The sequence below is a fragment of the Trachypithecus francoisi genome, unplaced genomic scaffold (assembly GCF_009764315.1).
Source record: "Trachypithecus francoisi isolate TF-2019V2 unplaced genomic scaffold, Tfra_2.0 Lachesis_group16, whole genome shotgun sequence".
Taxonomy (NCBI): domain Eukaryota; kingdom Metazoa; phylum Chordata; class Mammalia; order Primates; family Cercopithecidae; genus Trachypithecus; species Trachypithecus francoisi.
This window is the reverse complement of record NW_022681461.1, coordinates 1,185,115-1,211,731: the sequence shown is the minus strand read 5'-3', so window position 1 is coordinate 1,211,731 and position 26,617 is coordinate 1,185,115. Positions and strand designations below refer to the sequence as shown.

The following is a 26,617-nucleotide window of genomic DNA, read 5'->3' as shown; positions in this document are numbered from 1 at the left end:
AAAATAGTTACCAAAGTTGACATGTGGAGCCCGGCGCAGTGGCTCACATCTGTAATCCCAGCACTTTGGGGGGCCGAGGAGGGCGTATCACCTGAGGTCAGGAGTTCGAAACCAGCCTGGCTAACATGGTGAAACCCCATTTCTACTAAAAATACAAAAAATTAGCTGGGCATGGTGGTGCGTGCCTGTAATCCCAGCTACTCGGAAGGCTGAGGCAGAAGATTCACTTGAACCTAGGCGGAGGTTGCAGTGAGCCAAGATCGTGCCATTGCACTCCAGTTTGGGCAACAAGAGTGAAACTAAGGTTGATGTATGCCAGGTCACAGAAGTCTCAGTACATTTCAATAGACAGAAACCATACAGAATATGTTTTTTGATCACAATACAAGAAACTAGAAATAACAAAAATATAAGCAGAAAATCTCCAAATGTTTGGACAGTAAGGAACAGAGTTCAAAGAACTCACAATATAAATTATAAAATATTTGAATTAAATAATGAGTAACAATACATGTTCAATTTGTAGAATACGGCTAAAGCTGTGCCTTAGGGACTTAAATGAATATTACAGACAGTCCCCAACTTACGACAGTTCAACTTGCAATTTTTCAATTTACAATGGTGTAAAAGTAATATGCATTCAGTAGAACTGTAAATCAAGTACCCATACAATCATTGCTTTTCACTTTTAGTGAAATATTCAATAAACGATATGAGATTCAACACTTCGGTATGAAATAGGCATTGTGTTAGATGATTTTGCCCAACTATATGCTAATGTTAAGTGTTCTGAGCATATTTAAGGTAGGATAGGCTAAGCTATAGCATTCAGTAGGTTAGGTGTATTAAATGTGTTTTCAACTTACAATATTTTCAACTTACAATGGGTTTATGGGGACATAACCCCACTGTAAGTCAAGGAGCATCTGTATTAGTAAAGAAAAGGGACTATTAATCAGTTATCAAAGAATCTATCTCAAAAACTTAAGAAAATAACAGAAAATTTAACACAGAAAGCAGAAATTACTAAAAAATACAATGAAAATGATCAACAATGATCAACCATCAATGATCAAACAATGATAAAAAATGATCAACCATCATCCTTTGAAAGAATTTTTTAAATAAACTCCTGGCAAAATTGATAAAGATAAAAGAAAAGAGAAAAGGCAAACAAAAAATATGTATAACCCATAATAATGCTTTGCCAATAAATGTAGACATTTAGAGGAAATGTAGAAATAGAACTTATCAAAAACCAACACAAGAAAAGGAAATCTACATACTCATAAAACCATGAAATAAACCTGAATACGTAATTATAAACCTTCCACAAAGAAAAGTTTAGGGCCAGATAGTTTCACCAACAAATTCTACTTAATGCTTAAGAAAAATGTAATGCTAATCTATAACAGACCCTTTCAGGGTTTAGAAAAAGGGGAAAATACTCTCACCTCGTTTTATGAGTTCAGCATAACTTTGATAAGAAAATCTGACAAGAACATTATAACACAGGAAATTTACAAGCCAATTTATCTTACTCATATAGAGGCCGAACTCTTAAACAAAATGTTAGGACACAGAACACAGAAATTTAAAAAAGGAAATAATATATACCAAAACCAAACTGGCTATATTCTGCAAATGTAAGTTTGGTTTAACCTTTGAAATTTAGGTATTAGGTAGTTATCAGCTAGGTATCTTAGGCATTACGCGTAGCATTCCTAACTCCTAGATTCCTTAAAATGAGAATAGAATGACCTACTACAAAAAATATATTTTACCTGAAGCAGTACATTATTAGGCACACTGCAAAAAGTTGAGAATGTATATTTTATCACTAGAGGAACCACTAAAAATAAAAAGCAAAGAAGTATAGATAAAAAGTCAATAGAAAAATTAAAATCAAATTCTAAAAAATATCACATCAACCCAAAAGAAGGCAGGAAAGAAGAACAGAAAACAGGTTGTTCAAACTGTTCAAATCAGACTGTTTCTGAATGAACAGAAAGCAAATGTTATATCCAAATCCAAACATAAGAATTACATTAAATGTAAATGAACTAAATATTCCAATTAAATATCAGAGATTGTCAGAATGAATAAAAGAGCCACCTACAAAGGACATTTCATAGTAAAAAAAAACAGTCAATTCATAAGGAAGATATAACAACCATAAAGATCTGTGACCCTGTAACAGAGCTTAAAATTATATGCAGGTAAAACTGGCAGATTAAAAGAAATAGACAAATCTGGCTGGGTACAGTGGTTCACACCTGGAATCCCAGCACTTTGGGAGGCCTAGGTGGGTGGATCACTTGAGGTCAGGAGTTCAAGACCAGCCTGGCCAACATGGTGAAACCCTGCTTCTACTAAAAAATACAAAATTAGCCAGGTATGGTGGCACACGCCTATAATCCCAGCTACCTGGGAGGCTGAGGCATGAGAATCACTTGAAGAGGAGGCAGAGGTTGCTGTGAGCCAAGATCACCACGATGCTCCAGCCTGGGCGACGGAGCAAGACCTTGTTTCAAAAGAAAAAAAAAAAAAAGATTTATACACTTCACCCAGAAACTTGACTTTTAGTAATCTATCTTACACAGAAATACTCTTAGGATTCTGTCCTACAGATATTCACTATTTGCCATTTCCTAAAATAGGCAACAACCCCAAAATCTTTCTCCCTAGGTCCCTAGAGGAATGGTAAAGTTACAGAACATATCATCTACAGTATGTGGTAATTTATTAATTAATGAATGAGGACAATCCTTACGTACCAACATAAAAAGATCTCCAAGACCCATGTTTAAGTGAAAAAAAGCAAGGAGCAGAATAACATATGGAAATAATAGTCCTATTTTTAAAATTTATTTACACATACATTAAAATTATAACTTGTTCAACCAAATAAAAAAACAGATTGGACTTCATAAAACTTAACTTTTGTGCATCAAAGTAAAATAACAAGAAAATAAAAAGACAACTACAGAATGGGAGAAAATATTTGCAAATCACGTATCTGATGAGGGATTAGTACCTAATATATAAAAAGAAGTCTTACAACTCAACAATAAAGAAGACAATGAAATTAAAGAACATGCAGAAGACTGAAATACGTATTTCTTTCTCTAAAGATATACAAAAGGCCAAAAAAGCACATGAAAAGATGTTCAACATCACTGGCCATTACAGAAATGCAAATCAAAACTGTAATGAAACACCACTTCACACATAGTAGGATGGCTATAATGAAGAAAACCAAAAAATAACAAGTGCTGGCAATGATGCGGAGGCACAGGAAACCTGGACAACTGTTGGTAGGAATGTAAAATGTTTTAGCCATTGTGGAAAATAGTACTGCAGTTCCTCGACGAAAAAAAGAAACACTGAATTACCATAAAACCCAGTAATTCCAATTCTAGGAATACATACAAGAAAAATGTTTGTAAACAAATGTTTACAGAAGCATTATTCATAATAACTAAAAGTGGAAACAACCCAGAAACTACAAAGAGGTGGGAGTTGCACAACATTCTGAACGCATTAAATGCACTCAATTAATCATTTTAAATAATGAATTAATGTTGTGTGGATTTAACCTCAATTTAAAAATTACATCTTGCAGTTTTATATGAATGCATCTGTGTATTATGGTGTAATCAGAATTATTTTTATTCTTAAAAAAATTACAAAGTATGTCTGTAAAGTGGCAAGTCAGTAAATATCAATGATTCAATAAACAAGAGCTTTTTGTTTTTTTGGTTTTTTTGGAGACAGAGTTTCACTCTCATTGCCCAGGCTGGAGTGCACCGCAGCCTCCACCTCCCAGGTGCAAGTGATTCTCCTGCCTCAGCCTCCTGAGTTAGCTGGGATTACAGGCTTATGCCACCACGCCCAGCTAATTTTGTATTTTTAGTAGAGACAGGGTTTCTCCATGTTGGTCAGGCTGGTCTTGAACTCCCAATCTCTGGTGATCCACCCCCCTCAGCCTCCCAAAGTGCTGGGATTACGGGCAAACAGTAGCTATCTTTAATCCTAGCACTTTGGGAGGCAGAGGCGGGCAAGCTCAAGAGTTTAAGGCCAGCCTGGGCAGCATGGTGAAATCCCACCTCTACAAAAAATGCAAAAATTACCCATGCCTGGTAGTGCGCATCTGTAGTCCCAGCTATTCGGGAGACTGAGGTGGGAGGATCACTTGAGCCCAGGAGGTTAAGTCTGCAGTGAGCCAAGATTGCACCACTGCACTCCAGCCTGGGCAAAAGAGCGAGACATTGTCCGAAAAAACAAAAACACATTAGCTATTTTTCTGGCATCATTCCTTAAGGTAAGAAGGTTTTGTTCCTTGCATGTGATCTTGTATATAATACAAAAGTAGCTTTTGCAAATTTATGTTGGCTAAAATATTATTAAAAAATGACAAATAGGATGGTTAAAACTTGTCCTAAGTTTTAAAATATTCTAACAAAACTTGCATTTCAATTTGCAGGACTTATCCCAAAGACTTTGGTGTCTGACCAACCCGTTTCACACTAGCTATGTGACAATGGGCAATTTACATAACCTTTCTATATATGTCAATATTTTCACCAATAGAGGCAAGAATACTTAATTAACATGAATGTTTAATGGAGAATGTTTATCATAGAGCCTGGCAAATATAGACAATGTAAGTTATAACCATAGAACCATACTGTTACCCAATTCAACTTAAAATTCACTAACGCATTCAATAAAAATATATCTATTACCTACTAAACACCAAGATGCTGGAATAGTCTAGATGAAAGGCTATTTCTAGATGCTGGAACAGTCTAGATGAAAGGCTATTTCTATCATTCAGTAGTATGAAATCAAGCTGATTTAGGGGACAGGGAAGAGGTAGTTAGATGTCCTGAAGGAGCATGGTTGAGAAAAAAGTAGACAGATGAACAGAAAAACAGTTACTGAAGAATCCAGTGAGACATTAATGTGAGCAAACTGACTGATGTAGAACATAAATTAAAAGAAAGAGAAAGGATACTCCACAAATGACTGAGTTTAGGCATTGGACTATTTATGGTTAACACCACCTAAGTAAAAGATCTTTGATGCATGTTCACAATTTTCATTTTATAAATACTTTTAAAGTTATGTTTTCTATTAAAAATAATCTAAGATTAGAACTTACTGAAATCCTTGATGGTGTAAATAAGCATAATATTTTGGGTTCTGACTACCTTTTGGAATATAATTTAACACTGATCACAGAAAATTTATAATTAAAAGTATAGGTAATTGGCATATTGACTGGAAAGGGGCATGAAAAAACTTAGGGTAATAGAATTGTCCTATATTTTGATTAGCATATTAGTTACACAGAGAGACACATTTGTCAAAGCTCATTAAGCAGTACACCTGAGATCTGTGCATTTTACTGTTTAATTAAGTGTACCTTAATTAAAGAATTAAAGATACACACATGTATGCATACACACACACACACACCATATTGATAGATACACTCTTTTTAATTTTAGGTAACTGGTCCTCAAAGGCTACTGAAAAGGCAAGAGAGATACCTATTAGATACCGTAACAATTTAAATGAGGTAATATAATATCTAATCCATTGATTTGCTCTCAACTCACCTATGGATTGTTTCATTATAGGAAAATTATATTCCTAACTGTACAAATTCATAATTCAATTTGTTCATCTATCCAAGGTGATATACAATCTTAAATCTAACTTCATTTGTCAAATTCTCTAAAACAAAGATATGTGAAATGTATCTTATATTTAAGAATCTCAGATCTTTGGAAGATGTTTCATAGGTGGTAGCTAAATTTATAAACTCTAATTATAGATTAGCTTTACTTAATTCACTAAATCCACTAATGATTTTTTAAAATCTTTGTATCTCATTTAAATCATCTATACTACCTCTTAACACTACTCATCCACCCACTCCCAAAACACTTAAGCTGAAATAATAAACTTTAGTTGAGAATACAAACTAACTGGAGAAGCTAGCTAAAACCACTAACAAACTCTTAGCCATATATTAATTATATTAATTAAAATATACCAATAGGTATTATGGCAATGCTAACAGTAATGTGTCAACATACACAAGACAGTTAGGGAAGGATGTGAAGAACAGCACAGGTAGATTTTATGGACCAGGACTATAAATGGCACTCATCACGTCTACCCTTATTTCTGTTGGCGGAACCCAGTTACAAGCTCCACTGACATGCAAGGAGACTTGGGAAATGCAGTCTCTGTCAGCTAGCCCAAACTCTAAGAAGGCAAAGGAAATACGTATTTTGGGTGGAGATCTAGCCATCTTATCACACTATAGTGGCCCAGCAGAGGTCTATCAAAATATTGATTCACAGAAGACTAAAGACAAATTTACAATGAAGGTTTTGAAACTTATCTGCAAAGAAAAAGCCAGAACATGTTTTATTGTGGAATAGTTCTAAAATTGCTTATAGATGAAAAGAACAAAAACAAATATTTAAATCAGTCACCTCTAAAATAGTGAAAGGCCAAAAATTGCATTTCAGAAATGAAATACCACTCAGGGAAAGCTTTCTGTTTTTACATGCATTCCTTTCTAAATTCTGTCGGCCAACAGTTTTACAAGTCATCTTTACTCACACAGTCAGCTCACGACATACAGAGTCAATCTGAGGCTGGGGAAAAGGGCAACAAACCTTCCCTTAGACCAGAACAGAAGAAGGCATAGCAAAAATTGTCTATTTCTTATAGGACAAAAAGAAAAAAAAAGTCTACTACCTTATTTGTCAACTCCCTGGGAGATAAAAAGGTACAGAGAGAGTGGTTCAGAACCACACTTCAAAAGTATGATTTTTGCTTGCTTTGAAAAAAAACACAAAACACAAAGTGCTGTTTTGAAATGGGATCTCTCTCACTTATCTTTACAAAGCTCTCTCCTGAAATCAGAACTACATGCCAAAACAAGGAACACAATTTTATCTTTGAAATACTGGTACATTTTTGTTTCTGCTTAAGAGGGCTCAGGGATCTGGGGGCTAATTAACCTTCCATATTGGATATTATAGCATTTTCTCAATGAATGAAAATAAAGACAATATTATTCTTCTCTTTACTACTATATTCCTGAGTGAATAACTTGACTTGAGATCCCAAGAACCTTCCTATTTTAGTGTAGTTTCGAAACTACTGAAGATCTTATTATCTAAAAAAGGTACTAAAAATAACCTAAGAAAGCTTTAATTATCAGCAATCCCATTTCTCTCAAGAGTGAGGTTTACATCTTTTTAATACGACAGCCTTCAGTAATGATATTTTCAATAATGTAATATCTAATAATATAGAAACAAAAATTCAAAGAATGTGTTCACGCTTTGCAAAATTCTCTCTCTGCTACTCAAAAGGTACTATTATCTTCTTCGCATAGCAGATGAGAAAATAAATATGGTAAGACATATTACTGCATCAGCTTAATAGTAGTCCTTAAGACTTTGGTGTCTGTAAAAATTAATTACATTACGATTAAAAACTAAATTATTTTGATTCAATGAATTTGAGCTCTTCTCTTTTGTGATACACCTTTCAAATACTATATTACAGCTATGCCTTCAAAAAAAATAAAATTCATTATAACTCAATTCAAAACTCATAGTTTGGTGGGTTTCCAAAAGCAAAGTATGAAAACACCAACCTCCCTGTGGAGTCTTCTTTGACACCCTCAGGCAGGCTTGTTTCTCCCCTGCAAGCCACTTACACTTACCAGGCTAGATCATGACTCTTGGCCTCATTTCCTTTTGTGGACTCTGTAAGGCAGGTGTATTAGTCAGGGTTCTCCAGAGGGAGAGAACTAATGGAATAGAGATATACGGGGAGTTTATTAAGTGTTATCTCACACGATCACAAAGTACCACAATAGGCCGTCTGCAGGCTGAAGAGCAAGGACAGTCAGTCCGAGTTCCAAAACGGAAGAACTTGGGTCCAAGGGCAGGAAGCATCCAGCACGGGAGAAAGATGTAGGCTGGGAGGCGAGGCCAGTCTCTCTTTCCACACTTTTCTGCCTGCCTACTTTCTAGCCATGCTGGCAGCTGGTAAGATTGTGCCCACCAGATGAAGCGTGGGTCTGTCTTTCCCAGCCCACTGACTCAAATGTTCATCTCTTTTGGCTCACCCTCACAGACACACCCAAGATCAATACTTTGGATCCTTCAATCCGATCACGTTGACACTCAGTATTAACCATCGCAGTAGGTATCATATGCATTTATATGAGGCTCTTCAGTGCCAATCACAGCGCCTGGCCCAGACTGAGTACTTATTAAATGTCAACCAATTGAATGAATGGTTAAAAATTGAATAAAAGGCTTTTAATTAACTGTATTATTAAGCCAAAAGATGAAGGCAGTAAATGATAGAAGGGGAAAAAATAAAGAGTTCCAGAATAGAAATGAAAATGGTTACTTCTGTGCCTGACCCTAGATAGAGAAGTCATTCCTGTGCCTGTTTTATGTGCTAAGTTAAAAAGCTGAACAAAATTTTCTCTAACATCATTTCCATGTCTAAAAGTATTTTTTTAAACAATGAAATGGTCATAATCCTATGTATAAATATTCATACAGAGGCCAGGCACAGTAGTTCCTGCCTGTAATCCCAGCACTTTGAGAGGTCAAGGCAGGCGGATCACTTGAGCTCAGGAGTTCAAGACCAGCCTGGGCAACATGGCAAAACCCCATCTCTACCAAAAATACAAAAAATTAAGACGGGCGTGGTGGTGTGTGACTATGGCCCCAGCTACTTGGGAGGCTGAGGTGGGAGAATCACTTGAGCCCCAGAGGCGGAGGTTGCAGTGAGCCGAGATCTCGCTACTGCACTCCACCCTAAATGACAGAGTGAGACCCCCATTTCAAAAAAACAAAAAAAGAAAAAAAGATTCACATAGACTAAACATCCCTTAACCAATGTTCACTGAACTCACCAGATAATCAAAGTTTTCTCTCCCCTCTGAAAAACATACCGTCTGAGCAAAGGCTCTCAAACTTGAGTGGGCCTTGGAATTAACTGGAGCATTTGTTAAAACACAGATTGCCATCCTCTTCTACTACCCAAGAGTTCACAATTCAGTATGTCTGCAGTGAGACCCCAGAATTTAGAGTCCTAACAAGCTCCCAGGTGACACTAATGCTGCTGACCCAAAGACCCACTTTAGAGAACCACTACTCTACGGTACGCACCCGCTCACCTCTTTTCCTATCACCGAGCTGTCTGATTACCAAAGGTCAGGTTCCCAAACCTGTATACTCCAGTTGAAATTGTTTATTGTACTTACATTAGCTAATTATCACGTAAATGTACAAAAGGGATTCACTTTCAAGTGACCTGTTGAATTCGATGTGAAAATTCTGTGAAACATTGGGAGACAGTCATAAAAATCTTGGATTTTGTATTCAAAGTTCCTCCCAAGTATCTTTAATTTTTCAGTCCCACTAAAAGTAAAAATAGTAGGTGATGAACTGCATGGTGTTAAACATATCAAGGGCACAATGGACATGAGGAAATCTGGGAGTGATAGACATGTTCATCATCTTGGTTGTGATGATCTTTTCTTGGATGCGCGTATGTGGGATAAAATATATTAACGTCTGCTACTTTAAAATGCAACAAAAGGTGGATGGATATTACAAAACCATGTATAATGAAATAGTAACAGAATCTAAGTGGTGAGAATATGGCTTTTCATCGTACCATTCTTTTAACTCTTCTGCATTTTAGAAAAATGTCAGAAGAATAGTCGGGAAAAATTAGTTTATAATCTTTGACCAAAAAAAATCTGCTTATAAGATAGTAGTTATTATATGACTCCATTTTTTGCTTATGTATGTTTGTGTGTGTGTTTACAGAAGTATATGTATGTATGTGGGCATATCATTATGTATGTTGCATATTCATCTGTGCCCTCTTCACCAGATCTGTCCTTCCAATTCACTTAAAAATACTCAAGTCTTTCCTATCCCCAAACAATACAAAACAAACAAAAAACAAACCCCCTCAAATTCTCACCTCTCTCTTCAGCTACTACTAGGTCACTTTTATTCCCTTTCAAAGCCATTTATTAAAGAGGGAAATACATGTTCTGTGTCCATGTCTTCACCTACTCCGTTATGGCTTGTGTCTGAAAGCTCCAGCAAAATGGCTCTTGTTCAGCATACCAATGATTTCTATGTCACTAGAGCAAATGGACATTTTTCAATTCTCATCCCCTATAGAATGCAAAATATTAAATTCACCTACTTTTAAATTTGAAATGAGGGAAGGAAACTTTATTTGGTATGTAAAACAAGCTTAAAAAAAAAGACTTCAATTTCCTATCATGGCCAAATTAGAATATGAAAAGGGGGAAACTTAAGGGATGAAATCAAGAAAAAGGAAAAAAAAAGAAGATAAAACTATAGCTCAAAGAGTAAATGTCAATGGTCTATTTTCATTACCAATTTATTTTACTACATTCTGAAATTTTAGTTAGCACAGTAACCGTTCACATTTCTTCCACTGGCTTAGTCATATCGACAGAAGCTTTATCTATGTATAGAAGCTCTATCTTCAATGGGTCTTTCAAACCACCTATCTATGTAGAAATGATTCCCTGAGTTATAACAATAGCCAGAGAACCAGGTCCCTAAGCATCAGACAAATCCGGCTGAGTATCAAAATTAGTACAGAAACCACTTCCTCATCTTCATACAGGGCTCCCTCAAAGACTTGCACAGCACACCAACAGAATGCACCATGGCATCTCCAAGTCCTTCGATGATGACAGTGTGTCACGTGACACAACATTCTGCAGTAAAATCAGCTCCTTTAAATACACTCCTGTGAACTGCAAAATCAGTTTCTTTGTAACGTGGGCCGCAGAGATGAAAGACAGCCTTCAAATTTGAGACTAAAATGTGCACAAGAATTTGAATTTGAATTGTATATAAGTTGCAGGATGGTGGTTCCCAAACAGATCACCTTTTGTATGTAGTACCCTCATGTTTCTTTTTTTTTTTTTTTTTTTTGAGACAAGAGTCTTGCTCTTTCGCCAGGCTGGAGTGCTGTGGCGCAATCTCAGCTCACTACAGCCTCTGCCCCCCAGGTTCAAGCAATTCTCCTGTCTTGGCCTCCCAAGTAGCTGGGACTATAGGCGTGCGCCACCACGCTGGCTAATGATTGTATTTTTAGTAGAGATGGGGTTTCACCACGTTGGCCAGAATGGTCTCGATCTCTTGACCTTGTGATCCGCCCGCCTCAGCCTCCCAAAGCGCTGGGATTACAGGCGTGAGCCACCACACCCAGTCTCATGTTTCTTATTTGGAAGTTGAACATGCATTGGCTAATCAAAGAATTATGGTAACAAACATTCTACCACAGGCAAAAACAGTAAAAGTGTATGTGGAAACAGTTACAGCAGGGCTTTAATTAATTAATTAATTTTCCTCTAGTACTCATCTGTAACCTTGGTCCCAGATGGTGTTACTGAAATACCACGGGTTCGGTCTAAGACCTGCTATTCACCACACAGACAGCCAGTCACTGAGACAACACATATTGCCAACAAAAAACGCTTTAATCAGGCACTGTAGCCAAGGATCAGTCTCAAATCCATCTCCCTGACCAAAATTAGGAGTTTTTACAGCAGGGAACAAACATGACAATGTACGGGAAAACAGGAACTTGGGAGGGCTAAGGATGTAATCTGATGAATGAGAGGCCTGGTGTCTCACTGTCTGGACTCTATGATCTGGTGAGTTTCAGTTCTTTGATACTTTTTGACAGGCCTGGGGGTCCTTTCCTGAGGAAGGAACTCAGATGAAACAAATACAAGTTTAAAGCTTTAGGACCAGAAGGGTCAATTTCTATGTTTATCCAAAAACAAACAAACAAACAAAAAAACAAAACTGTCTGTGGGACTGTTGGGTCAGTTTCAATAGCAGTTTCTTGAAGCTTCCTTTCTTTATTCTTGCTGTCTATCCTCCACCCACAGGCCAGTGTGCTAAATGATTGTGGAATAAATGAAAAGCAAATTCATTTATTCCACAAACAATCATTTAGGACATCCAATGTGCAGGTCTAAACTATCCTAGGCTTGAAGGAACATAGAGTAGGGTTAATGGTAATATGATTATTGAAAGACTTTATTTTAGCCTAGCTTTTCACACCAGACCTTTACACACAGTAGCATTATTTGGCTATTTTTTTTCTTTTATTGTTCCTTATTCCATCATTGGTGTCTGAAATTTGGCTATTTATAAAGGTTAAATTTAGTTTTTCACTTACCTTTAAGTTCCAATAACTAATGGAGGTAATATGAAGAAGAAAATAGGTTAAACTCAATTATAAGAAAGGAAGCAGAATAACTTGATCACAAACTAGGCACATACTCCTGAAAATCTAAAGTGATTGTTTAGTATAAAATCTAGATTCAGGCCAGGCACGGTGGCTCATGCCTGTAATTCCAGCACTTTGGGAGGCCGAGGCGGGCGGATCACGAGGTCAGGAGATCGAGACCATCCTGACTAACACAGTGAAACCCCGCCTCTACTAAAAATACAAAAAATTAGCCGGGCATGGTGGTGGGCACCTGTAGTCCCAGCTACTGGGGAGGCTGAGGCAGGGGAATGGCGTGAACCCAGGAGGCGGAGGATGCAGTGAGCCCATATCGCGCCACCTTACTCCAGCCTGGGCGACAGGGTGAGACTCCGTCACAAAAAAAAAAAATCTAGATTCAAAACTGTTCTTTTTGGATCACAAACCTCTTTGGAAATCTAACCAAACCTAAAGACCCTGTAGTAGGCAGCTTCTGACAGGACTTCCAATAATACCCACCTCTTTGTATTCCCAGTCCTGTTTAATCTCCTTCCCTTGAGTTCTGGCTGGACCTAGCAACTTGCTTCTAATAAAGAGAATATGATAAAAGTGAGGGATGTCTCTTCTGTTACTACGTCACCAAAGACCATGACTTCTGTCTTACTAGTGCTATCTCTTGCGCTCCTACTTGCTCTCCTTTTTTGAAGCAAGCTACCTTGTGTGAGATGCTCCATGAAGAGACCCACGTGGCAAGGAAGCAAAGGAGGCCTCCAGCCAACAGCTCACAAGAAACTGAGGCCAAGAACCCCAACAAGGAACGAAATCCTGCCAACAAACAGATGGGCTAGGAAGTGAATCTTCCCCAGTCAACTTGAGATGACTACAGCCCTGTGAGAGGCAAAGCTAGAGGACCAGGCTAGGCAGCAGCTGGATTCCCGACCCACAGAAACTGCGAGACAATACATGAATATTGTTTTAAGCTGTTAAATGTTGCCATCATTTGTTATACAGAAACAGATAACTACAACAAATCGCCTCTTTAGGAACGTATGTGTGTGTACAAATTCTAGTACACATTTTAGGGAATTTGGAAGTCTCTCTCAAGTTCGCAAGCAGAACTCCTAGTGACCCAGGGATTCCAGATTAAGAAACTTCTAACATGATAAACTTCAAACAATACGCACAAAAGGCCTATAGGAACAATTTAACCACGCTATGAGGCATAACAAACATTAGAATGCTTTCCTTCCATAACGTATTATGAAAGTTAACTTCCAATATACTGGTATCTTAGTACCGGTATTATCAAAGGTAAAATCAAACCAAGTGGTACCAAAACGTTATTTTTGAATACAATATTTCACAGGTACTGAAGAATGATAAAATAACTGAGACACTGTCCTCAAATTTGAGGACTTCACTATCTAGTTGGTGATACAAACACAAACACACACACGCACACACAAAACAGCTATCGTAACAGCAGTACAAATAGAGATTTACAGATAGTATCCGCTCATGTACACAGTAAAGTGACTTTACTGAATTTTAATTATAACATAATTAAAATAAATACCTGTACTGTTTTTCCAAGTCCCATGTCATCACCAAGAATGCACCCTCTTCCATGGATGTAGTGTCCATAAAGAAACTGGGCTCCTTCTCTTTGGTAGTCTCTCAAATACCTATTGATGGTATAAGGAATAGAGTCTCCATTGTCAGATAATTTAAAAGCAACAGAAGATGATGGAAATTTTCGGTTTGGGAAATAAGGTTTTTCCAAATCTTCATCATCAAATATAAGATTCCTAGGGCAATCTTTAACAAATTTTACTTCTTGAAGCTGTTTAAGAGGTATTTTCCTTTCTTGAAAATCTGAATATAAGACAACTGCAAATGACTTGCCATTTTCATCCACTGTGACAGATTTTATGCTTGCTTCACAAAGTTTTCCATTATCTGGAGAAGGGACAAGACATCTTTCTCCTGGATGCCATACGTCTGCAATAATAAAGAAAATAAAGTTTCCAAAGCTAGTTTATAAAGTGACACCTCATTTATCCACAGCTACGAGAAAAAATCCATACCTCACATAAATGCCTTTTCCAAAAAACTGGAACAAGATAAATTATAACATGTATAGATATTTTTCTAAAATATATTTTCAGATATTCTCCTATAATAAACAGAATAAAGGGTACATACTTTATTTCCAGTGGCTCCTATCCTGGCTGTGTGTCATCATCTTCCCTGGAGTTTAAAAATGTACATTCTTTAGACACCACCTCTGGTGATTCTTATTCAGTGGATAGGGGTCATGGGCATCTGGTTTTATTGTTTTGTTTGGTTGTTATTGTTGAATTCAAAAGATAATTCTGACGCACAGCCAGGGTTGAGAACCACCGACTAAAATATTCTTGCTGACTCATGAACATAGATACACATATATTTCATGATATGGTAGAGTAATTGTGAATAGGACTTGGTAATGAGTAAACTAAAATCCTCTGGACAGCAATGCTTTGTGGTTCATCTGTCTGCTTTTTTATAGTTATTCCATTGTCTTTCTCCAGAAACAGCTGTTTCTTTTCACTGCAATACTGCTGCTTCTAAACCTTTACTTTAACCACTGCTTGTATACAGCTAACCACAGGAACCTCCAATTCAACTACAGTGATGTTACAGCTTTTTCTCTTCTGGGTTTTGAATAATTATTTGAAGAGATGAATTCTAAGATCTCTTTCTGCTAAGAGCCTATTAAAGAGTATTACCTCTCTCTCTATGAACTTATTCTGTGATTAACTATGCAGCTATTTTATTTTCTCAGAAAATACACCACTATGAATGAGGAGGGAGTCTGTAGAGTATACTACTGATACAATTAAAAAGTATCAAAAAAAAACTAAGTAAAAATAGTTTTCCAAATGGAATTTCTTATGGCAGGAATCCAAAAATAATTCTATGGCCACAAATACAAGAATACTAGGAATTATTTTTCTTATACATTTCTCACTGAGATCAGATAACCACTGGCAGTTTCCTAGGGTCTTCCTGATGACCTTGAGTCAGATTTTTATAACATTCAAGATTACAACATGACATGTTTATACTATCTAAAGCAAGAATAGTTCATTATGTTCCTCATCCATCAGTTGTTCCTCAAAAGTAAAGCCACTAACTTTGATGAGGTTATTTTACCATAACAATAATGAGTACACAAGGAAAAACGTTCTCTCCCACTCTAATCTCTGGATCCAAACTGTTGACAACTGTTACACACCATTCTAAAAGAGTGTTTTAATGTCAAACTAAAGCCTTGATCCACTGTACAAGTAAAACAACATATAGGTCAACGGGTCCTATTTTCATAACAGTACTATTTGCACCTTAAAACCTAAAGCAACCCTTACACAATTCTTACCCCATTACTTACTTTTCCCATTATGTGTTTGCCTGCCCTATCATTTTTTAAGACTTATTTTATTATCGATTATTCAACACATGTGATTTAAGCACAAATTATTCACCAAATATTATACCACATAATGGGTATAAAATGAAGAAAACTAATGTCAAAAATGATGGTGACTAATAGTCTTCCTGCATCTCATTAATTGGCATCATCATCTAACCAACTTTTCAAGGTAGAAAACCATTAGTCAGCCCTTAAACCTCATTTAATATTACTCCTTACATCCAATCCGTCAGAACGGCCTGGTTTTACTTCAAAAATGAATCACTCTCCTCCATGCCACCATCTCACTAAAGCAAAGGCTGGCAAACATTTTCTGTAGAGTCAGTTATTAGCTATTCATTACTTTAGATTTTGTAGGCCATACATTCTCTTGCCCTTGTAATGCAAAAGCAACCAGACAATACATAAACAAATGGGCACAGCTGTGTTCCAATAAAACTTTATTTACAAAAAGAAGTGTCAGACCAGTCTTAGCCCACAGGCAGTAGTTTGCTGACCTCTGTCTTAAAGCATGCCACCATCAACTCTCCCTAAATTATGCCTAACCAGTCTCTCTGCTCCCAGTCCACCAATTTAGAGTAGGGTACCCCATTATTCTCTATCTCATCATTTTATTTTCTCTGTAGCACTTACCATAACATTTAATTATCATGTCCACTTGTTTTTGTCTTTTTCTTCCACTAGAGAGTAATTTCCTTCCCAAGAAAAAGTTTGTACTGTTATAAATTTTATCCCCAGGACCAACACAGAGTCACACAGCAGACATTCAATGAACATGTGAACTTATTACACATTCTTTTTCTTTTTTTTTTTTAGACAAGAGTCTCTCTGTCGCCCAGTCTGGAGTGTCATGGCACAATCATAGTTCACTGTAAACTCCAACTCCTGAGCTCAGCCATCCTCCCGCGTCAGCCTCCTGAGTAGCTGGGACTACAGGTGTGCACCAACATGCCTGGCTAAATTTTTATTTTTAGTAGAGACAGGCTCTCGCTTATGTTGCCCAGGCTGGCCTCAAACTATCCTCCCGCCTCAGCTTCCCCAAAGTACTGGGATTACAGGTGTGAGCCACCGCGCCTGGCCTATTACAAATTATCGATCTCACAGAGCCTTGATATCTTGAGAGAGAGAAAACTAAAAAGTACATAAACATATACATAACTGTAAAAAGTGCATTGGAAGAAGAATGCTATGAGAAGAGAGTATTGAGAAATGTAATTTAAAAGGGAAAGGGGTCTAAGAACTGTATTTCAGATAAGTGTACAGCAAGTGCAAAAAAAAAAAAAAAGCCTTAAGGGAATCAACACAACTTATTGGAGTATTTTTGGTTTCTGGGTTTGGGTAATTTCTAGAACGAAATAAATTCAGTTAAGTTTGAGTTAGAAATGGAATCTCTCAGTATCCAAACTACAGAACAACTGCTTAAATGGTGAGGATTTCCTGTTGGATTTAACAGGGTTAAGTCTCCTATAATTTAATGAGTCGAAATCATTTGTTTTGGTTTAAACTAATTACCAATTCAATTCATTCTGGTGATAGGGTCTCTCTCTCCCTCTTTCACTCCAATGGCCTCCTCGCTATTCCTCAAGCATGTTCCCACCTCGGGGCCCTGGAGCTTTCTGCTCCTTCCATCAATAAATACCAGAGTGACTAGATCTATCAGAAGGAACGAACGTCCCAGTCACCATAATCTCCACTCGGCAGCTTCATCTATTTATTTTTAGCTGCCCGTCTCCTATGGGTATTTACATGTGTGGCCCCTGAATTACAGCGTCATCAATTCCTAGACCTCAGAATTCAGGCTTGTAACTTGCCCTCTCTGAGCTTTAGCTCTGAATTCATCTATTTAATGAGATCGACATCTTCCTCAAAGGAAAGCAAGTAAACAATCGGCATATTGCCGGGCTCAGGAAAATCACTCAATACCTGGTAGCTTTTGTTATACAGCACAATTATTAATGGAAGCTATTCATTAGGGTGCCAGAAGGCATCCCAGATGACTTGTGGTAGGTTATCACACCTTCTTTAAATCTCCTATTTAAGGCAGAATATAATGCCCTGACTCAATAGGCAATAAACCTCAATTGAACTAAATATCTCAACCTTCATTTACCTACTTACAACAAACTTCTGCCATTCACTAACAACTGGGCATACAAGGATAAGGAATGAAAATAACGTTTACTGAGTGCTTAATATGGGCCAGACGCGGAGTCACATAAATGCTTTGCGTATTGTTCACGTCATTTAATAATCACAAGAACCTAGTAATGAACCCCGTTTTACAAAGAGGAACCTGCCCAAAGTTGCTCAGCAAGTAACTGTCAGAGGCAGCACTAGATCCCAGGGGCTGACCCCCGAGTCCAGGTTCTCAACACTGAATCGGAGATTTGGTCCCAGGCCTGCAGAGGGTTCACAATCTGCAGCTGTCACTGAAGAGGCTCTACAGGGCAAAACCCCAACCCGAAGTGCACCGGCGAGAACTGGTCCAACGCGACGCAGCAGACCGGCCTCTGGATAAGGGGCGAGCGCGGAGCTGGTACCTTTGCCTGCGGTTTCCGCGCAGGGCTGTGGCGCCGAGGGATCCATCCGGCCAGGGGGAGGGGCCGAGCCCGGCTGCACGTAACACCCGGAAGGCGGAGGACAGCGAGGTGGCGGGCCGGTGGGCCAATGGCGGCCAGCGCCACTTCCGGTCGCCCTCCGGGCATCGCTCTCCGGCAACCCGAAGCCAGTGGATGGAGGAGGGGGATCCTAGCTAAGGTAGCGACTAAGGGGACCTAAGGAGAACGAGAGGGCGACGTCCGGAGCGGCGGCAGAGCCACGGGACGCTGTGTGAGGCTGGCAAGGCGGTGTTCACCTAGTGCTTTCGGGCTCCGCCGCCGCCGGTGGAGGACAGGAGACCAGCATTGCAACCCCCAAATCTCCTCCTCGGGATCTGACCTCAGTCTCCTAACCCCCGCAACTTCCAACCCGGCCTTGGAAAATCCCGCGAGAACGGGCTGCCGATTTGTCACTGGGATCTCGCGAGAACGAAATCTTCTTTTTTCCGTGGGCGGAGTCATCTTCCCGATGTCTCGCCCCTAGGAGGCCTGTAGCAGGAAGGCCCGCGGGAGTTGCAAGTGTCGCGAGGTTTGAGGTCGCTGGGTGGGCCGGGCGCTGAGCGACGCGGGACGTAACTGGGGGGGCTTGGGAATGCAGTGGCTGTAAAGGGCCACTGAGGCGGTGGAGGCCTGGCAGAGGGTGTTCCGGCGGTCGCGGCTTTCGGCTTCTCGGTGGAACTTGGTTCGTCCGTGGTGGTGCCGCACCCCAGGAACTTCCAGGAGCCAGTCCCTCCTTGGAGAGCTCCCCGGGACACCCACAGGTGCCAAGTGAAACTAGCGCGTTTTCTTGGATCCTACACTTTATAGTGAATCATAAATACTTTAAATACAAAGCCAACATTTGCTGGAAATAAACGTAAAAATACTGTTAAAGTGTAAAGCTTTCCTCCGTCCCTCTGACGTTTCTGGCGGTTCGTTGAACGCGGGGGAACGCAGCCGTCTGCTCTGAGCCCGGAGCATCTTAGGGCAGCCCCGCCCACCCGCGAGGTGCACGAAGTTCGCGGCCTCTGACGCTCCCAGGCAGCGCAGATAGACGGATCCATAAGTGGCTCCCGCGCTTGTTAAAATTTGTGTTTCATGGATTGAGTGAAATACCTGACGGGGCCTGTATCCGTTCCCTATTGCCACAATAACCTATGACCACAAACTTTGTGGCTTGAAACAGCACAAATGTATCATCTTGCATTTATTATCTCGCCGTTCTGTAGGTCAGAAGTACTGCCTGGGTGTCACCCTAGCTGCACTCCTTTCTGGAGACGCCACAGGACAATCCTTAGCTTGCCTTCGCCAGCTTCTGTCAACATTCGTTGCCTTTGGCCCCTTCCTCCATCTTCAAAGCCAGTGATGTGCCATCTCCGACCTTTCCATCCTCAAGTCTACCGCTGATGGCAGCTGGAAAAGATTCTGAGGGCTCATCTGAGCAATCCAGCATCATCTTCCTATTTCCAGGTCTCTGGCCTTGATCACATCAGCGGAATCCTTTTGCCATGTAAGCTAATATATTCAGGAATTCCAGAGATTAGGAGGTAAACATCTTTGGGGGATCATTATTCTGCCTACAGTAGTGTCTTAAGAAAACAATATGGCTGTTTGCTTTGCAAATAGATCTCAATTATTTGGCAGACACTAAAAACTAGTAGGATGTGTTCATAAAATGCTTCATTTAAAATATAACTTGTTTGCTTACCAGCAGGTAGTAACTTGAAGCCTAAGTGAAACATCTAACTCAGCCATCTCTGTGTGAGATGTTGGCCAGGTCACTTCTCTGTGTTTTCTTGTCCTCACCGATCACCTTAACAGTGAGGCTAATAATAGTAAACTACCTAAAAAGGGTAATTGTAAAAAATAAGATAATCAAGTAAAACTCCTAAAACAGTGACTGGTCATAGTAAGGAATATATGTGTTGTTATTACTGTTACTATCAATGGAATACATCCACTTGAAAGTTGCGTTCTACATAGACATTATATCAGTTTAATATTTTGGCTAATAGGCCGGGCTCGGTGGCTCAAGCCTGTAATCCCAGCACTCTGGGAGGCCGAGGCGAGCAGATCACGAGATCAAGAGATCGAGACCATCCCGGCCAACATGGTGAAACCCCGTCTCTACTAAAAATACAAAAATTAGCTGGGCGTGTGATGGCACGTGCCTGTAGTCCCAGCTACTCGGGAGGCTGAGGCAGCAGAATCGCTTGAACCCGGGAAGTGGAGGTTGCAGTGAGCCAAGTTTGCACCACTGCACTCCAATCTGGCGACGCAGCGAAAAACACTACTAATTATAATTGTAATTCTTTTTTTTTTTTTTTTTTTGAGACAGAGTCTCGCTCTGTCGCCCAGGCTGGAGTGCAGTGGCCGGATCACAGCTCACTGCAAGCTCTGCCTCCCGGGTTTATGCCATTCTCCTGCCTCAGCCTCCCGAGTAGCTGGGACTACAGGCGCCCGCCACCTCGCCCGGCTAGTTTTTTGTATTTTTTAGTAGAGACGGGGTTTCACCGTGTTAGCCAGGATGGTCTCGATCTCCTGACCTCGTGATCCGCCTGTCTCGGCCTCCCAAAGTGCTGGGATTACAGGCTTGAGCCACCGCGCCCGGCCTATAATTGTAATTCTTGATTCTAACATACACCCTGATATTGGAAATCTTAAAATCTAGAAAAATCTGCTTCTTGTTATTGATGGATTGTATCTCTTTTCACATTGTCTCTAAAATCAAAATGCAAATTGACATTTTAATCAAGCTTATTTTTTTCCCCTACAACTACCAGGGAAGAAGTTTGATTTTTTTTCCCTCTCTGAAATGACGGGTTGTGTAATTTTGTCTTATTTTTCCAGAGGTCCATTGAGTTAAGATGTAGCTCTTGACAGAGCTGACCTCTAATTAGAAGTGATAAGCAAATTCAGAAATAAATATTGGTTTAAATGGAAGATATCATCTGGTTGAAGGAATACCCTTGTGACTAACAAAAGAGGAGGATACCTCATTTTCTGAGTGTTTATTATTTAACCTCACTGCTGTACTTATAATGTATACTGAAGCAGAAATAATCATGACATGAAAATATGTCCTAGTGAACTAGTTGCCTCATAAAATTAGACATCCTCAAATATTCCTTTGCCCACCTAACAGTAGCTTTTTTCTTTGCATTGACATCCTTATGTAGGTGCTGATATTGTGAACATCTACCACTGTCAGTCCAGTCACTTCAAAGTTAAACTGAATATCTCGTAAAATATTACGGAATTCCTGTAGTTAATATGTGTGATGTTGGATAAATCACATAAATGAACTGAATCACGTACAAAACTTTTGGCAAAGGAGGATCTAGCAAAAATTAAGCCAATTATAACTACAGAAGAGAAAAAAATAACACAGATGGTGATAACACAGCCATTTCAAAAGAGGCTCATGGAAGGAAGGTTAAACCCACCAATAATTTGCCAAAAAATAGTCTCTCTTTATCTTCACACTGCAAAAGTCAAATACATATCTGTATGTGGTTGACAGATCTCCAGAATTGTGAGTTAATCTAGCAAAAAGGCTCCAGAAAAAAACAGATGTGAAACTCTTAGGACAACACGAGAAATTAAGTCTTTGAGTTTCAGTTAGATGATTTTAGGTTGCAGCATTTCTCCATTCATACATTGTTCCAGCCAATGGAAAAAAAAAGAAGAAGGAAGCAAAGATGAGTGAAGGCAAGAGACAGAAGATAAAATAGATCTGTCCTTCCTTGCCACAAATAACCTAAATCTTAAAGTTTAAAACTCAACGTTGCACAACAATGTGAACATACTTAACACTATTGAACCGTACACTTAAAAATGGTTAAGAAGGTACATTTTATATAATGTGTTCTTTTTTACCACAATTATAAAGCAAAACACAACAAAAAAGCTCCGGCCAAAGAAAGAAAAATTTGAGGCTTGAACGAGGTATAGTGAAAGATTATATAGAGTCAGTGTTAGAATATTCAGCAATACCATTTTTACTTCATAGACTCAATAGACTCAGATAATAGAACATTTAATACCTCATGTCAGATAAGTATAAAAATCCTGCAACAAAACACCAAGAACTACTGGTTGAAATATGTTTATAAAAACTCTCAAGATGTAAAAGCGAATGCTTATACACTGTTGATGGGAATGTAAATTAGCACAACCTCTATGGAAAACAGTATGGAGATTTCTCAAAGAACTAAAAATAGAATTACAATTTGATGCAGGAATCCCACTACTGAGTATCTGTCCAAGGGAAAGTAAATCATTATGTTGAAAAGACACCCACACTTGTATGTTACCACAGTGAAGTTCACAATAGCAACATCATGGAATCGATCTAAGTGTCTATCAAGAGATGACTGGATAAAGAAAATGTAGTATATAAACACCATGGAATATAATGCAGCCATAAAAAAAAGAATTAAACCATGTCTTTTGCAGCCACATGGATGGAGCTGGGCGCCATTATCCTAAGTGAAATGACTCAGAAACAGAAAATCAAATACCACATGTTCTCACTTAAAAATGGGAACTAATTAATAGGTACATATGGACATGCAGAAGGAAATAATAGACACAGAAGACTCCAAAAGTGGGTAGGATGGGAGAGAGGTGAGGGTTGAAAAATTATCTATTGGGAACAATGTTCACTTTTTGAGTGATGTACACTGGAAGCGTAAACCTCACCATTATGCAATATATCCATGTAACAAACCTGCACTGTACCCTCTGAATCTATAAACATTTAAAAAATAAATCTCAAAATACATAGCTGAGCTTTCAAGAAGCATGTGAAATACTCATGGACCAAAAATAAGGAAGGAACTGAAAACTAGTTTATTAAGATGGCACTTATACCACTCCTTTCCTGGACACATTTGTCTGGCTCAGTTACAAAAAGGTCTGAATTTTAACAGACTTGTGGGAGCAGAAGACATGGTCTTAAGCTCCCACAATGTCCCACATTGAAACAGAGCCACTCATTTGAAATCAGAAAGCTTGCAAGGTGAGCTAGAAGAAAAAAGTCTGGACAGCAGAAAAGGAGGAGGATGAAGAAGGATTTGTCTGTCTTGGCATGGGATTTTTGAAGGGATGTTGTTAATTCCGTCTGAAATTTTGAAACCACAGCTATGTCCTCAAATTTAGGATTTGAATGTATACAATCTGCATCACCTAGGAAACCCCAAGCCAAGATAATAGCATAATGTAGTGCCCGGTTAATTGCATCTAGGTTGCTAGAAAGAAGCACGCACATCCTTTCTAGAGGGAAACGTTAAAACAAGGACTCCTCAGAATTTCTGGAGATAAAGTCCCATCTAACAAGTCACAACCCTAAAGCTGCAAAACATACACAGAAACAAGCCATCATGAACAAGGGCCAGGAGAGGAAACAAACAACAGAAATAGGACCCTAGAAATTTTAGCTAATCGAAGTAATCGATAGAAGGGGGTTTATAAAGTGTGGTTAAAATACATGTTGATATTTTTAAAAACTGAACTGAAAAGAAAGGAAACAGAAGGCATTGTTAAAACAGATTTTTTTTTTAAAGAACCAGAACTTCTTAAAATAAAATTGATTATTGAGATGGAAAACTCAATGGTAACTTAAAGAGCAAATTCAACATACCCTACTAGAGAATTTGTGAACTGAAAGATCTAAAAAAACAATCCAAAATGCAGGACAAAAAGGCCAAGTAGAAAACATAAGAGAAAGGTCGAAAGAAATGGAGGCTAGGAGGCAAAAAATGAAAGAGTTGGGGTAGCTCAAAATATTAATATTATACAAAACAAGCTTTAATGCAAAAAGCTTTAGGGACAAATTAACTACATAAATGATAAATGGCTTTTTTTTTTTTTTTTTTTTGGAGATGGAGTCTTGCTCTGTTGCCCAGGCTGGAGTGCAGTGGTGCAATCTCAGCGTACTGCACCCTCCCCTGCCTCAGCCTCCCAAGTAGCTGGTACTACAGGCGCATGCTGCCACGCCCAGCTAATTTTTTTGTATTTTTAGTAGAGACGGGGTTTCACCATGTTGCCCAGGCTGGTCTCGAACTCCTAAGCTCAGGCAATCCACCCGCCTTGGCCTCTCAAAGTGCTAGGATTATAGGCATGAGCCACCATGCCCAGCCTCTTGGTTTTTTTTTTTTTTTTTTAAACCAAGGAGGTAAAAATGTTCTCCACCTAGAAACCAGTATTGAAGAATATTTTTAAGGATGATATATTCTGAAATGTAAAAACACGTTTCTAAATAACTTATGAGCCAGAGAAAAAATCATGATTGCCGAGACCTGCTCGGCTGGGGAGACCCTAACCCAGTAGCACTAGAGAAATTAAAGACACACACACAGAAATATAGAGGTGTGAAGTGGGAAATCAGGGGTCTCACAGCCTTCAGAGCTGAGAGCCTCGAACAGAGATTTACCCACATATTTATTAACAGCAAGCCAGTCATTAGCTTGCTGTAGATATTATAACTAAGATAGCTTAGTTTCTGTAGACATTAAATTAACTAAAAGTATCCCTTATGGGAAATGAAGAGATGGGCCGAATTAAAGGAATAGGTTGGGCTAGTTAACTGCAGCAGGAGCATGTCCTTAAGGCACAGATTGCTCATGCTACTGTTTGTGGCTTAAGAACGCCTTTAAGCAGCTTTCCGCCCTGGGCAGGCCAGGTGTTCCTTGCCCTCATTCCGGTAAACCCACAACCTTCCAGTGTGGGTGTTATGGCCGTCATGAACATGTCACAGTGCTGCAGAGATTTTGTTTATGGCCAGTTATGGGGCCAGTTTGTGGCCAGATTTTGGGGGGCCTGTTCCCAACAATGATGAAGACTAGAAAGTAAATATGCAACAGACCCCAAAAGTGGAATGTGTTTAGACGGTTTCAGCTGGTCCTAAGATGACAAAGCCCACATTTTCCTGTAAGGTAATACTCCATGTAAGATTATCAAAGGAAGTCATTAACACAGATTTTACTATCCTAATTCCTCACCTACATGTAGAATATAAAAGGATTGGGAATGGGAGATTAGAGGAAGAGAAGATGTTTTTGACACAGCTATTGCAGTGCCACATCTCTTCTCCAGATCAACGAAAGGGGCTTCAGAGGGATCGCCTGGAAATTTTGGTATGCATTCCCTAGAATTTGTGGGATATGGTGAACTCTTTGACTCAAACTTTAGGTATCTGAAGGGGAGGTACTATGGGTGGCTAACTGCTCTGAAGTTTAATAGGAAAGATTCACACTTTGGGGGCCACTTCACTCCCAGAGTTTACTGTTAGGAAAGGATGCACATTTCCTCTGGTGTAAATGTAGGTCATAGGTAAGTGAAAGGCAGCAGAAGTATCGAGATGACCCCAGGAGGAGCTCTGCACAGCCGGATGTCTAATGGTAAAGTAGTGACTTTGAAGAACACAGAAAAGCACCCAAGAGAGAAAGACAGCCAAGGAGAACCTCTACAATCTCAGGGCAGTGCTGGTGAAATAAGACCTTTCCTGTTCCTTTTTCTTTTTTCTTTTTTTTTAGACAGAGCCTGCTCTGTCACCCAGGCTGGAGTGCAGTGGTGCCATCTCTGCTCGCTGCAACCTCCGCCTTCCAGGTTCGAGCAATTCTCCTGCTTCAGCCTTACGAGCATCTGGAACCACAGGCGAACATCTGGCTAAGTTTTGTATTTTTAGTGGAGACGGGGTTTCACCATGTTGGCCAGGCTGGTCTCAAACTCCTGACCTCAAGTAATCCGCCCGCCTTGGCCTCCCAAAGTGCTGGGATTACAGGAGTGAGCCACCTCGCCTGGCCCTCGTTCCTTATTTTAATCTCTTTTTCCAAGTCAACCCTAAAGAAGTTGGAAGCAGCTTAGAAAGTAGGAGAGGAAGGTGAGGCATAAATCATATAAAAGAAGCAATCACCCCCACATTTTCCCCTGCCAACCACTTGCCTATACCAAGTGTGAGCTCTGAAAGGGGAAGTCTTTAAGGTTGAACAAGTGTTGAAGTCTTAATTTTTTTTTTTCATTACATGGGCTTTACCAAACTGACTTTTTGTTTGTCTCTTTTTAGTGGCTAGAAGTGACCCCAGGATTTTTTTTTATTATCAAGAGAGACTAGAAGAATCATGAGACTTTTCCTGGTTGCCTTTCAAGAATATGAAGAAAAAAATGGTTCTCAAAGTGGGTTTGAATGAGTATTGTTCAAATAAATGAACTTACATTCATA

At 39.2% G+C, this 26,617-nt stretch overlaps 1 protein-coding gene and 1 long non-coding RNA gene across 12 annotated transcripts in view; one reads left to right on the top strand and one right to left on the bottom strand.

Annotated features, from left to right (window-relative positions):
• Window positions 1-19,471, bottom strand: part of ERCC6L2 (ERCC excision repair 6 like 2) — a 136,478-nt gene extending 117,007 nt beyond the window's left edge. For 7 of the 9 annotated variants that reach the window (XM_033236637.1, XM_033236640.1, XM_033236645.1 and 4 more), the window contains exons 1-2: window positions 18,358-19,471; window positions 13,919-14,343 (exon numbers count right to left, since the gene is read on the bottom strand). In XM_033236637.1, the coding sequence (XP_033092528.1) occupies window positions 13,919-14,343; window positions 18,358-18,403 (471 nt within the window). In that variant the 5' untranslated portion in view covers window positions 18,404-19,471. Of the gene's footprint in view, window positions 1-12,861; window positions 12,929-13,918; window positions 14,344-16,450; window positions 16,650-18,357 lie in introns of those variants that run through there. The other 2 variants (XM_033236638.1, XM_033236639.1) reach the window with 2 other exon arrangements.
• On the top strand, window positions 19,051-26,617 carry LOC117098277. 3 transcript variants are annotated; one of them, XR_004443301.1, is made up of 4 exons: window positions 19,051-19,175; window positions 19,623-19,903; window positions 25,408-25,532; window positions 26,462-26,617. It is a non-coding gene; the product is annotated as an uncharacterized LOC117098277 (long non-coding RNA). The 3 variants fall into 3 exon arrangements; XR_004443302.1 differs by lacking the exon at window positions 25,408-25,532; XR_004443303.1 differs by lacking the exons at window positions 25,408-25,532; window positions 26,462-26,617 and adding an exon at window positions 21,573-24,210.